The 13,090-nt window shown below is 34.3% G+C and overlaps 2 protein-coding genes across 2 annotated transcripts; both read left to right on the forward strand.

The window, feature by feature from the left end:
• The first annotated feature begins 1,173 nt into the window (after window positions 1–1,173).
• On the forward strand, window positions 1,174–3,447 carry LOC112523612 (protein trichome birefringence-like 25). The gene is made up of 3 exons (XM_025133280.1): window positions 1,174–1,468; window positions 1,690–1,973; window positions 2,612–3,447. Exons 1-3 carry the CDS (start codon window positions 1,207–1,209, stop codon window positions 3,389–3,391), a joined length of 1,326 nt encoding a protein of 441 aa, XP_024989048.1. The 5' UTR covers window positions 1,174–1,206; the 3' UTR covers window positions 3,392–3,447.
• A 7,862-nt stretch (window positions 3,448–11,309) lies between these two features.
• LOC112523546 (hydroquinone glucosyltransferase-like) lies at window positions 11,310–12,728 on the forward strand. The gene has a single exon (XM_025133193.1). The coding sequence runs from the start codon at window positions 11,310–11,312 to the stop codon at window positions 12,726–12,728; it is 1,419 nt and encodes a 472-aa protein (XP_024988961.1).
• The last annotated feature ends 362 nt before the right edge of the window (window positions 12,729–13,090 follow it).

The following is a 13,090-nucleotide window of genomic DNA, read 5'->3' on the forward strand; positions in this document are numbered from 1 at the left end:
TCTTTATAAGAAAATTATATTATTAAACCAAATATAAATTATTTCGTTATTAAACCTAAATTAAATTATAATAAAAAATTGAATTAAAAAATTACACAAAAAATAGGAATTTTAAATAATTATTTTAATACTGATATCGATATATTTTTGTTATTTTTTAATGATATCTTCAAATTTATATTTTATTTAAAAATAAAAACATCATCGGTTTTTCAAATCACATAAGACCATACTATAACATCGATTGAGATAAAGAATAAAATGAAATATTAAAATTAAGATGTATTTCGCTGCATTGCGCGAGCACATTTCTAGTATTAAATTAACTATTTAATAATTCTCATTTTTTGGTGTAACTTCTTTAATTTCAATTTTTCAGTATAATTTAATTTAGGTCTAACAACAAAGTAATTTATTTTTTGGTTTAATAATACAATTTTTATTAAAGATAATAATTAAACATTCAGTTAGAAACTCAATGATTATCTTAATTGTATTTTAGATTGTCTATATTTAAAATAAATGTTTATCCTATATTTTATTATGTTTATCTGCAGTTAGTTACACAAATTTAAAAATGATGCTTTAATAAGTTGTACTTACGTCAAAATTACTTGTAATCTTAAATTTTAAGTAATATACATCAATAAACAGTACTTCATTCATAAAAAATAGTTTTTAAGAGTTTTTTTTATAATACTTTATAATGTTTTTGAAAATTTGTTAAACTAAAAAATTATCCAAAATTTTATTTTTTATATTTTAAACAATTTGTTAAAGATTTTCTTTAAAAAAATGAAAATCTTATTCTCATGATGGAGGAATAATCGCATTTAATTATAATATTATTATAATTTTTTTTTTTTGGTTAGGAGCTGGCAAAAATGGACGGAAAGATGTTGACTTTTCAACAAATTTTCATAAATGCCATTGTAGATTAGAAGATGACAATAGCATGTACAACTTCTGCGGCATAGGGTACAACCCTTAAAGCCTAATGTAGAGTTCATAAAGCATAATGTAATTGCTAATGCATAAGCCTTTTAGTTTTAATTCCCCTTTCATCTTTAAGCCACCTTTTACTCAACATACTTGAATACAACCCTGAACCCACTCTAAACCCCTGATACCCCACCTGTTTTATAGAGAGAAATCCCTGAATTCGATGTTTTCTTGAGGAATTGCCCCCAAAATTGCGTCAATCCAATGAAGAAGATGAAGTTGGATATGAACAACAATCAAATTCCATCGAATCTGAAGCAGAATCAAATGTTTGTTAAGATTGCTATTGGTCTGATCTTAATGTGGTTAGCTTATCACTTCTATTTCTCAAGTTCGATTCAGATTTCCCCCGTCGTTGAAGCCGATGATGACCACAGATTGCCGTCCTCACCGCCTCCGGTGGTGGCTAATTTGACACTATCTGGCGAAATTCCGGTGAATAACACCAGCATTCACGAAGACGAAGGTATGTTTCCTTGAAAAGCAAACATGCATGATTGATCTCACTTTTGATCGTCATAATTGATTTGAAATTTTTCGTAGCAATTTTGAACTGAAAAAAATGGATTGTTTATTGCCATGATTACAATTTTTACCTCATAATTTCAATTCTCTGTAGCATACAAATGTATGATGTTTACTGCATAATGTACAAGTGATTGAAATAGATATTTTCCCCATAATTAGGTTCAATGGAATGTGATGTTTTCACCGGAGAATGGGTTAGGGATCCGACGGGTCCACGGTACACCAACCGCAGCTGCAACACCATCGAACACCATCAAAACTGTATGAAGAACGGCCGGCCTGATTCCGATTACTTCTACTGGCGGTGGAGTCCTGTAGACTGTGATTTGCCAGCATTCGACCCGAAATTGTTTCTGGAATTCATGAGGAAGAAATCAATGGCATTCATCGGCGATTCAATCACGCGCAACCACGTGCAGTCGTTGCTTTGTATTCTTTCTCAAGTATGCACATCTTAGGCATATGTAGTCGTGTTGGGGCCATTTGTTAATGGGACTCGCACCTATTCGGTCTGTAAGTTATACATGACTGATTGGTAGTACCTTAATGATATAGAAAGTGGCTTATTGAGTAAGCTTCTATTATTTGTTTTCTAGTTTTTTCCAAACCAGTTAAAAAACACACTCTTCTGTTTAGAAAAAACCCCTCCCAAACAAAACACTTTTGAATCTATAAGGACATATTAATCCACATAGACAATTTTATTCGGTAGGACCTAATGAAAAAGCAATCAAACAGCCGTTTGGATTCACTCCGGCTAGATTTGGACTATTTATCGTTTATATACGTTTGGGCCTCTCTTTTGGAGAGTAATTTTAGGGTTTATATGTATTCTCAAATAGTATCAGAGCCAAAGTATAGTAGTTTAGTTGGCTCCACAGTTATGTGTATTTGTGCCTGTGTAGCCTCTGTTGAAGGGGTGTGTTAGATTTCACATTGACGAAGCTTGGACTATTTTTCCTCTATATGTTATGATCTAACGGGCTTTCCCGTATTCTTATATTTGGAAATCATTTTAATCTGTTCTTATTTTGGAAATGAAGCATGGTATTGATTCTAAACACTTGTAATTTTCTTTCAGGTTGAAGAAGCCGTTGAGGTGTATCACGATGACGAATACAGAAGCAGAAGATGGTTCTTCGGGTCGCACAACTTCTCTCTTTCGGTGATTTGGTCTCCTTTTCTTACGAAAGCTAAGATATTTGAGGACAATGACGGGCATTCCTCGGGTGCGATTGAGCTCCATCTCGATGAGCTCAACTCGGTTTGGGTCGATGAATTCAGTAACTTCGATTACATCATGATCGCAGGTGGAAAATGGTTCTTGAAAACCGCGGTATACTACGAAAACAACACGATCATCGGGTGCCATAACTGTAACAAAGCGAACTTATCGGAGGTCGTGCTTGATTACGCATATCGGAAAGCACTCCATACGACTCTAGACTTTATCACGAGATCGAACCACAAAGTCTACGCGTTTTTCCGGACAACAACCCCCGATCACTTCGAGAACGGGGAATGGAACACCGGAGGGTATTGTAACCGGACAGTTCCATTCAAAGACGGTGAGATTGACATGAGGGATATTGATACGATTATGAGAGATATCGAGTTGGAAGAATTTGCGAATGCCAAAGCGGCTACGAACGGGTCGGTTTTGAGATTGTTCGATACAACTCGTTTGTCGTTGTTGAGGCCCGACGGTCACCCGGGCCCTTACCGCGCTTTCCATCCGTTGGACGGAAAAATTGGAAATGCAGAAGTTCAAAATGATTGTTTGCATTGGTGCTTGCCGGGGCCGATAGATTCATGGAACGACTTAATGATGAATTTATTGGTCCGTGGTGAACGAATATAAAAACAATAACGAATTTAAGTCTCTCAAATTGTTGTCCATAGGGCCAAAAAATTTGATTAATTTCTCATGTTCAATTTTTGTGTTTATTTTTTATATTTTAGGAGAATGCACACAACATGTTGAATATCCAGATTAATAAAAAAAATGTATTTATGTTTTATAGAGATTGATAAGTAGAAATTTTGATGAGTTGATTTATCAACATATTTTTGTTTTCCTTATGAATTTTATAAATAACTCATGTATAAAGGTCTTTTTTAACTCCAACTATTATCGTTCTAATGGGTTTCGAAATGCTTAAAGACATTCTCCATTTCTTGATCGGATTGGTGTGAGGTCAAGGCCTTGACGGGTAATCTTTGTCGTCACTTAGTTGTCTCCGATTTTTTTGTGTGGTTTCGGTTTTTCGAGTGACTTTCGACTCATTTAACTTATTCAATTAAGTTTCATCCATTTCGAGTCTTTGAAAACGTAATACAACTTCAAAAGATTAATTTGTACGTAAGTGTTGCATTACGCGTTTGTAGTTACGGAAATGGTTTTTGGACAAATGCAATAAAGATGTTGAAAATGTTTTATGGTTTTGTGCATAGGACAAAACGATTTTGTTCATATTCAAGAGAACGAGTTGTGACTTGGGAGTTATACTTTTATGACTATGGATTGACGAAGTGTTTCATCAAATATATATCATGTCTCATAAACCATCCATTCTCGTATCTTAAATTATGAAACATACGATCAAAAGTCAAGTGACGAAAATCAAATTTTCGTAAACCGTAAGGACGATTTTTGTAATTTTTTCTAAGACTTGTTTTCATTGAGGGTAAATTAGCTAAGAACATCTCTGACACTTTTTTCTATATTTTGAATTCCTAATTTTTTCAAAATATAGAAAAAAGTAAAATGTTTAAAAATGTGTTATGTCCATTTCAAAAAGTTTTTCTAGTTTTGAAGCAACAAAAGTTAAGACTTTGACAAACCTAAGGATGGATATAAACTAACTTAAGGGTTGTTCGGTAACAACTTATTGAGCTATATAACATATATTGCTGATTCGTACAGTCATACCTATGTGTTTGGTAAGACCTTAATCGTTCAAACAAGGGCTGATTCGCTTAGCTTAAAAACCATACTCCTACCCACTTAGCCGTTAAATTGCATTTACTTTTCCCAACTACCCCTCTTCCCTCTTCATCATCAATCCCATCTTCTAGGCTTCTGAATTGAAATCTCCAACTCCATCGTTAACCTGATCTAGTAAAGTAGTCTTCTTCCTGCTTGACTCCTCCCTCAACTCAATCATAAATCACAATTGGAGCTTCACTACATAATTCCAGATTTTGTTTGTTTCCTCATTAGCTTTCAATCATAATCTTATCTTTTTGACTTTTTAAATTGATTACCAAGTTATAGATGCCAAATCGAGCCTCAAACCTCAGTAGAAAAACCAAAATCAAAATCAAAATATCAAGTTAAGAGCTCTCAGATATGTTCTTCATTCTTGACACCACTGTCTTCTTTGATTACTGGAACATCATTCGCTTCTCCCTTTCTGCATCCATGGCATCAACAATATTGAATGTCGTTGTGGTTGTGATGATGACAGCGGTGGCTATTGCATCTGTACTAACCAGAGCAGCCTCTGGTCTCATCAAATTCAACCATAAGTTCAAGACAAACCAGAGCCCCTCTGGACCACTTTAATCAATGCAAAAATATATTAAGATAGCCAACTTAAAAGTATTGGCTAACCAGAAACAAGCCAATAAAAAGACATGGCCAAACAGAGGCCCTCTAGATGACTAGAGTCTCTGGTTCGCTTAACCAGAAATGAGTTATACTTAGAAAAATGAACTTTAAATATGACCAGAGGCCCTCTAGTTAAATGTGCAGATCAACCAGAGCCCCTTTAGTTCATTTGCCAAAGACACTTAGAAGGAATCCACCCAAAGCCAAAGCCAACCAGAGGCCCTCTGTACGACCAGAGCCCCTCTGGGTGAACCATATTTTGGGCTTCTAAGTGTTGATATAAAACAAGATTTGAAATTGGTTAATCAAAAAGGAATAAAAGTTCTTGGTACTAAGAGCCCAGATACAAAATTCGAACATAGCTTAGATACAAAGCTTAAAGACAGATCTTGAACATATAGCTCAACTTCCAAATACAGAGCCTCTGGTTCAAGATAAGTTGAACATATTGAAAAGATCAAAGTCCCAAACATAACCAGAGGCCCTCCGGTTTAACATGAAGACCAACCAGAGCCCCTATGGCCATTAAACATTTCTTTTTATCACATCTATAGGATGCGAAAACCTGAGTCATCAAATCACACAAATACGATAACTTAAGATCATCACCTCATAAGAATGTGATAACAAAACCCATGACCAAAAGATCATCATTTCCAAAATAGATTATATCACCCTTATTACCAATGTATGCAACTCATTGATATGCTACCCTTATTACAACACATCATGATATAATCATGATCAAAACCACCTTTTTACCAAAAATGGCAACCAAAACTGTTTCAAAACATAAACTTATATAAAGAACCTTATAGTTTTATACCAGATTTACCATCAAAGTCATACATCTTTCAAGAACCTATTTTATCATCTTCCCACATAAAAACCATACGGTTCCATGTTTCAAACACCCAATAAAGAAAATTGATAACATAAACTCACATTTTTCACGTATTTGAAGATGAATTCACACAGCAGCAACTTCAAATAAAATCACATAATCAACTTCTTCTTTTATCTCATAGGAAAACACACAAAAAGGTTTTTCTTTCTCTCCAAAAACAGTAATAATATAAGACGAGTCTTATCTATTACCTTTATACCACCATAATTAATTCATAGGCAGTGGAGTTTATTATTTATAGAACTCATCATTTCACATTTCCCCATGAGATAAAACAAATATCTCATGTTAACAATCATAAATTATAAAAGGCGGTGAGAATATTTAATCACTTATGCACATTCACAATTAAAGCCCCTTAACTTACCATCAACTTAAAAATAAAACCACCCCAAACTTTAATATTAAATACCTGGTTATCACATGTACTTACGACAACTTTTCTTATAAATCGAACTCCCTCTAAAATGTTGGGTAATATCACTCCTTATGAGTTGTTATTTCAAAAACCACCTGATCATTCCATGATTCGTGTGTTTGGTTGTCTGAGTTTGGCATCAACCTTGATATCCAACAGACACAAATTTTCTCCCAGAGCTACACCGTGTGTATTAGTTGGGTTTCCTACTCACATGATTCAATTAGATGTCAACAACGCTTTCTTTGATGGGGACTTAGATGAAGAGGTTTATATGAAGACACCTCAAGGGCTATCTATGCAGGAGGCGCCCAACATGGCTTGTAAACTTTACAAGTCCATTTATGGCCAAAAGCAATCATCGAGACAGTGTGATATGTGTTGAGAATTTAACACATAAAGCACTCATTTTACGTCTTTTTATTTATAATAATTTCTTTTTATTCCCACTTTGAGTCATTTTCATTTATTTCTTTATACATTTGTTATTATGAAGCTAAATATTGTGGTTGACTTGTTGGTATGCTTGGATAAAGATAATAGAGAGTTTTTGTGAAAACAACAGATGCTGCAGCATTGGTGCAACGTCGATCTGATTCATGCGCAGCTTTTTGGAGGGCTTAATGGATAAGACGCTGACTTTTTGGAAGGTGGAAGACAGCTGTAAAAGCTGGGTTTTTATTGAAAAATATGATGTTAGACTTTGGTTAGGCCTTTGTACTTTTTAGTTACTCTTTTGTTGGGTTGTAACTTACTTTTGGATACTTAGCCTCTAAGTCTTTTATTTTTGTCTTCTAGTGACCAATTTTGAGTATAAAAAGAAGGTTTGGGGTGCCTTCTAAACCATCCATTACTCCTACTTTCATCCATTCCATTTGCTAGTATCGTAAACCCTCTCCAAGGGTGGTTTTAATTAAGCTCTTGAAGTTCTTCATTTTTTTCTTCATTTACATTCTCGTCTTTTATTTTCCGTCATTTACATTCTCGTCTTTTATTTTCTCGTCATTTACATTCTCGTCATTTACATTCTCGTCATTTACATTTCCGCTATTTACATTCTCGTCATTTACATTCCCGTCATTTATTTTCTCGTCATTTACATTTCCGTCATTTATTTTCTCGTTATTTACTTTACGCAATTTACGTTTATGTCTTTATTTTTCGTTATTTATTTTTTACTTTCTGTTATGAGTAGCTAAGCTTTTATAGCTTGGGTGTAAGACGAAAAGGTGAGATTTTCAAACCAAACCAAACGAAAGTAGCTAAGTGTTTCGTAAACGACATTTCATTGTTTCATTCGAGTTTTTATAAAACCAAGCACACTTCTTGACGGGTTGATCACTTGAAAGTGTTAAAGTGCGATGGACTTAGAGATAAACCATCAATAAGCACGTCAACTTGGATGACATAAGAGGTAGACTTGAGAAAGTTGCCGACAAGGAGACTTGTCATTTATGTTTTTCAAAACTTAACTCCTGACGGGTTGGTCGCTCTTCAAAAGTGTCAAAGTGTGATAGATTCAGAGATGAACTATCAAGAACACACCAACTCGAATGATATGAGAGTTGACTCGAGAGAGTGATTTTTAACAAAGAGATTTGTTTATCCATATATTTTGAAAACACTATCGTGTCACTATCCCCGGTCCGGACACCACATAGAGATATGGGTGGAAAGCTATAAAATAGTGCAATTGTGAAGTCCGAGAGGAATGCCTTCAAAATAGATGGTGGAACTTAGTTCGAAACACTGCTTGCTGTAGCATTCCTATAGCATTGGCTGCTGGAATTTGTGTTTGGGTCTCACCTTAAGTCTTACACCCTTGCTTCTTTTATATATTATGTATTCTGTTTTGGATCGCCTTAAAATCAAACAAAAGTCTTCAAAATCTTCATCTGAAATCATCTCTTTCATTGGACTCTAATCTAACTTTGGCTACAATGCCTGTGGACGATAATCTGGTACTTGTACCACTTTATTATTTGGAAAGATGACATTGGGTCGTATTGTATACTTGCTTTGTGGCCTAATTTCATTAGTCTAAAGGTGTGAAATATAACCGACCACAGTGATATGCTAAATTTTCTGATTTTCTCATGAGTATTGGATTTTTGTTCAATCCAAGGCTGATTATTCCCTTTTCCATTAAAGGTATATAGATGGTGATTATGTGGCTCTTCTTGTTTATGTAGATGACATCATTTTCATAGGACCTTGTATAATGGTGGTTGAAGATGTTAAAGTTCAGTTGAGCAATCGTTTCAAGTTGTGCGAGTACTAGAAGATCAACAACTCGTGTCCTGGAAGTCTAAACGCCAACCAATTGTATCCCGATCATCTACCGAGGCCGAGTAAACATTAAATTTAAACAAGAATTTAATTCGATATTTGCTTAATGTTTAAATAATTTCAATCAAATTTATGATCTTCGAATGAAAGCTTTATTTATTTTCTCGTGGCCGTCATTATCACCATTAGGTGGATATCCACAAAAATACCCTTATTTAAAAGATCATACGTCACATTCATGGATTTAGTCATTTCATTGTAAGGAGAAATATTTGAATTTCACTCCATCCTATTTTTTAAAACAACCATGCCATTTTAGAGGCTTTACGTAAAAACTTAAATGTGACCGTATATTATTTTTCGAGTTATATTATTTATTAATTTTTATTAAATTCAAAAATATTTTTAGTTTATAATATATGTAGAAATATAGAATAATTATAAACACAATTCGATTATAAATCAAAGTGACTTTAAATATGTTAAATTTAATGTTCATAAATTTTCTATGATTAATATAAAGTAAATTAGTAACAAAATTAAAATAATCAATGTATAATACATAACACATAATTTAATAGTAGTGAACATAAGTGATTTTCATTATTAACCTGGATATCCAACCCGCTATGTGCCCGACTAATCCCAGTGTGACCACCTGCTTTGCAGATAGTCCGAAGTCATCGCATTTGAACCTTCGTGGCCACAAGAGGATTTTTTTATTTCTCCTTGGATTTGAACATAAGACCTTCTGGTACTTTTGATCTTTAGAGCCAAGCTCAAACCAATCTTTGTGGTTCATAAGTGGTTTTTTATATTCATTAGAAATCAAACACAAACATTTATCGCAATTAAAATTTTAAAAAGTTTTGGAAATGATTAAGAAAAATATAGAAATAATCAACGACCAAAATAAATTCTAAAATTTTCATTAAATAATCAAACAAACTTCATAGAAGCAAATCATCAAAAAATAAAATAAATAAATAAAAGCATTAAATTTTACGGTGATAGCAACATTTTATTTTTGAGGATGTTGAATTTTGGATGATATTTTAAAGAACGAAATCATAACTCAATAAATAAATAAGAAATAAAGGAAATAATTAAATTTTAAGTTATCTTTATTTAAAAACAAAGCACCTAATAATAAAGGAAATCACTAAAAAAATGTACAATTACGTTTTTTTAAAGTTATCTTTTTTAATGTATAATAAGTAAACTTTTATTTAAAAAAATTAAGAAATTATGATAATGGTATTTATATTTTGATCATATTAAATATAAAAAATCAAAAATAAATCAGAGGGCCTCGATGATCATACGCCCTTGAGACGACACCACCAACGCTACACTTTCAAAGCCGATCCTGAAAATAAGTTGTAAAGTAACCACCTCATTTAATGTATCCGTAATTTATTCCAAATTTATACTCTATATATAATATATTTTCCTCACATATAATTTTATTATTTATTTATATTTAAAGAAATAAAAAATAAATTTAAATAAATGGTATTTTGGTTTTTTTCTTCTTCATTATTTCATTTGAATTCATAAGTTACAAATGATAAACCAAACAAACATTCATTTAAAAGGTTACATTTAATTTCTTGCTAACGAAACATTTGGTGATAATATTTCATTCCGATTACTTTTAACACTTTTCATTCAAAATGTGGCTATCTTTATTAGGGGTGAGCAGCGGAACCGGGTACCTATTTATGGAACCGGAATTGCCTTGAAATTGCCGGTTCCGGAATTGATATGAGTGGTTCCGGTTTTTAAAATACGGAACCGATTGAGAATGGTTCTGGTTCTCAATTTTTCGGAACCGTTACTCGCCGGGACCGGTTCCGGGACCGGGTACCCTAAACCGGAACCGGCAGGTACCCGGTATTTTTCAATTAAAAAAATAAATAATTTTTTTAATACTAAATTTAAATTAGGTCAAGAACTTGGAACTCTAGATTCAGAATTTGAGATAAAATGATTCATATTTTTTCAAATTGTGTGTTTAATTGGATTCGTAGTATGTAATTGTTAAATTTTGAACATTTACAATTATAGTATGTAGTCATTAAACTTTCAACATTTACTATTAGTCTATTATGGTTTGTAATCGTTAAACAATATTTGTAACAATTATTCCATATAATTTGTATTCATGTTTATTTATTTAGTGTTTTGACAATGTTTTATTTTTTATTTCTAAATAACAAAATTTAATATTTTAGGAAGCGAATATCCGGAACCGGAACCGGTTCCAAAAATTCAAGAACCGCTCTAACCGGTTCCGGTTACTGCCAAATAGGGCGGATACCCGGCTATCTTGACCCCTAATTTTATTTTTATGAATACCCCTATATATATTTATTATGTATGTTGTGTATATAAATAATATTTAATATAAATGGGTGATTTTTTTAGAGTCCTTGTCCGTACAAACCCTTCCTTATTCTCTCTCTATATATATATAGATCTGTTCAAACATAACACAAAAAAAGACTCTGAACCCTTTGATCAGCCACTTTTTCTCCCTTGTGTTCTGAATGGAAAAAGCACCCCATCTAGCCATTCTACCCAGCCCAGGCATGGGTCACCTCATCCCATTGGTTCAATTTGCCAGACGACTCATCCTAAGAACCCAACACAATCTCTCCATCACCTTCATCATCCCAAATGATGGTCCTCTATCCAAATCCCAATCTGCATTTCTTGATTCACTTCCAAAACCCATAACCTATCTCCTCCTCCCTCCTGTCAATTTCGACGATTTGCCTCCCGATGCCAAAATCGAGACCCGAATCAGCCTCATGGTCACCCGATCCCTCCCTTCGCTTCACCAAATCTTCAACACCTTAATTGCAGATAAAACCATTGTTGCTTTGTTTGTTGATCTGTTTGGGACAGACGCCTTTGATGTTGCCATTCAGTTCGGTGTCCCCACTTATATTTTCTTTCCAGCATCAGCCATGACTTTATCTCTGTTGCTTCATTTGCCAAAACTTGATCAAATGGTTTCTTGCCCGTTTAGGGACTTACCCGACCCGGTTCAGATACCCGGGTGCATACCGATTTATGGTAAAGACCTTCTTGACCCTCTTCAGGATAGGAATAATGATGCATACAAATGCCTTTTGCATAATGCAAAGAGGTATATGATGGCTAAGGGTATTGTGGTAAACAGTTTCAAGGAGTTGGAGGGTGGAGCCATTGAAGCTTTACAAGCGGAGCAACCGGGTAAGCCGCCGGTTTACCCTGTTGGTCCCTTGATACAAACTGGGATGGCTGAGTCAAGTAGGGATGTAGACAAGTCTAACTCTTTAAAATGGTTAGATGGTCAGCCATGTGGGTCTGTTTTGTACATATGTTTTGGGAGTGGTGGGACCCTTTCTTCTGATCAAGTCACTGAGTTAGCTATGGGTTTGGAGTTGAGTGAGCAGAGGTTCCTTTGGGTGGTTAGAACCCCAAACGATAAAGTAACCAATGCCACATACTTCAATGCTCATAGCCATGAGGACCATTTTGACTTTTTGCCAAAAGGGTTCTTGGAAAGAACTAAAAATCAAGGGCTTGTGGTGCATTCATGGGCACCACAAGCCCAGATCTTGAGCCATGGTTCCATCGGTGGGTTCTTGACCCACTGCGGTTGGAGCTCCACTCTTGAGACCATAGTTCATGGTGTACCGATCATTTGTTGGCCATTGTATGCCGAACAAAAGATGAATGCACAAATGCTGACAGTGGGTTTGAAGGTTGGGTTGAGGGCTAAGACGAACGAAAGTGGGATCGTGGATCGTGTAGCGGTTGCTGGGGTTGTGAAGGGCTTATTTGAAGGAGAAGAAGGAAAAGGGATCCGGATCCGGATTCAAGAGCTTAAAGAAGCAGCGGCGAATGTGCTGAGCAAAGACGGGTATTCTACGAAGACGCTTGATCAGTTAGCTTCGATCTTGAAAAACGATGTTTAGTTGAAGTTCATATAATGTCATATGTTGAAAAGTAAGGTTAAGTGCTCAAATCTTAATAAAGATTTTTGGTAGTTTTAGAAATTTCAATATTGTACTCATTTTTTACTGATAACCTGTTGATCTTGTAACATTTGATGACGTAGATGTTCTTTTACGAAAGGCCTAGAAATGTTTATAAAAAATTGTAGTAAAATAAATGATAAACTTAGCATCCATGTCATCAAATGTTCCAAGATGAACAAATTACAAACGTCCATCATTGTAATGCTCCATGTATGAATCATATCATCAATTTTTAACATTTGTCATTGTAATGCTCCATGTATCCAACAAGCGCCACGTGGGCATCTTTTTTTAATTTT

Source organism: Cynara cardunculus (genome assembly GCF_001531365.2).
Source record: "Cynara cardunculus var. scolymus isolate 2C chromosome LG 12, CcrdV1, whole genome shotgun sequence".
Lineage (NCBI taxonomy): Eukaryota > Viridiplantae > Streptophyta > Magnoliopsida > Asterales > Asteraceae > Cynara > Cynara cardunculus.

Coding starts and splice junctions, on each gene's coding strand:
- LOC112523612 (XM_025133280.1), top strand. CDS start 1,207: ATGAAGAAGATGAAGTTGGATATGAACAACAATCAAATTCCATCGAAT. Junction 1,469..1,689: donor CAGCATTCACGAAGACGAAG/GTATGTTTCCTT, acceptor CCCCATAATTAG/GTTCAATGGAATGTGATGTT. Junction 1,974..2,611: donor TGCTTTGTATTCTTTCTCAA/GTATGCACATCT, acceptor ATTTTCTTTCAG/GTTGAAGAAGCCGTTGAGGT.
- LOC112523546 (XM_025133193.1), top strand. CDS start 11,310: ATGGAAAAAGCACCCCATCTAGCCATTCTACCCAGCCCAGGCATGGGT.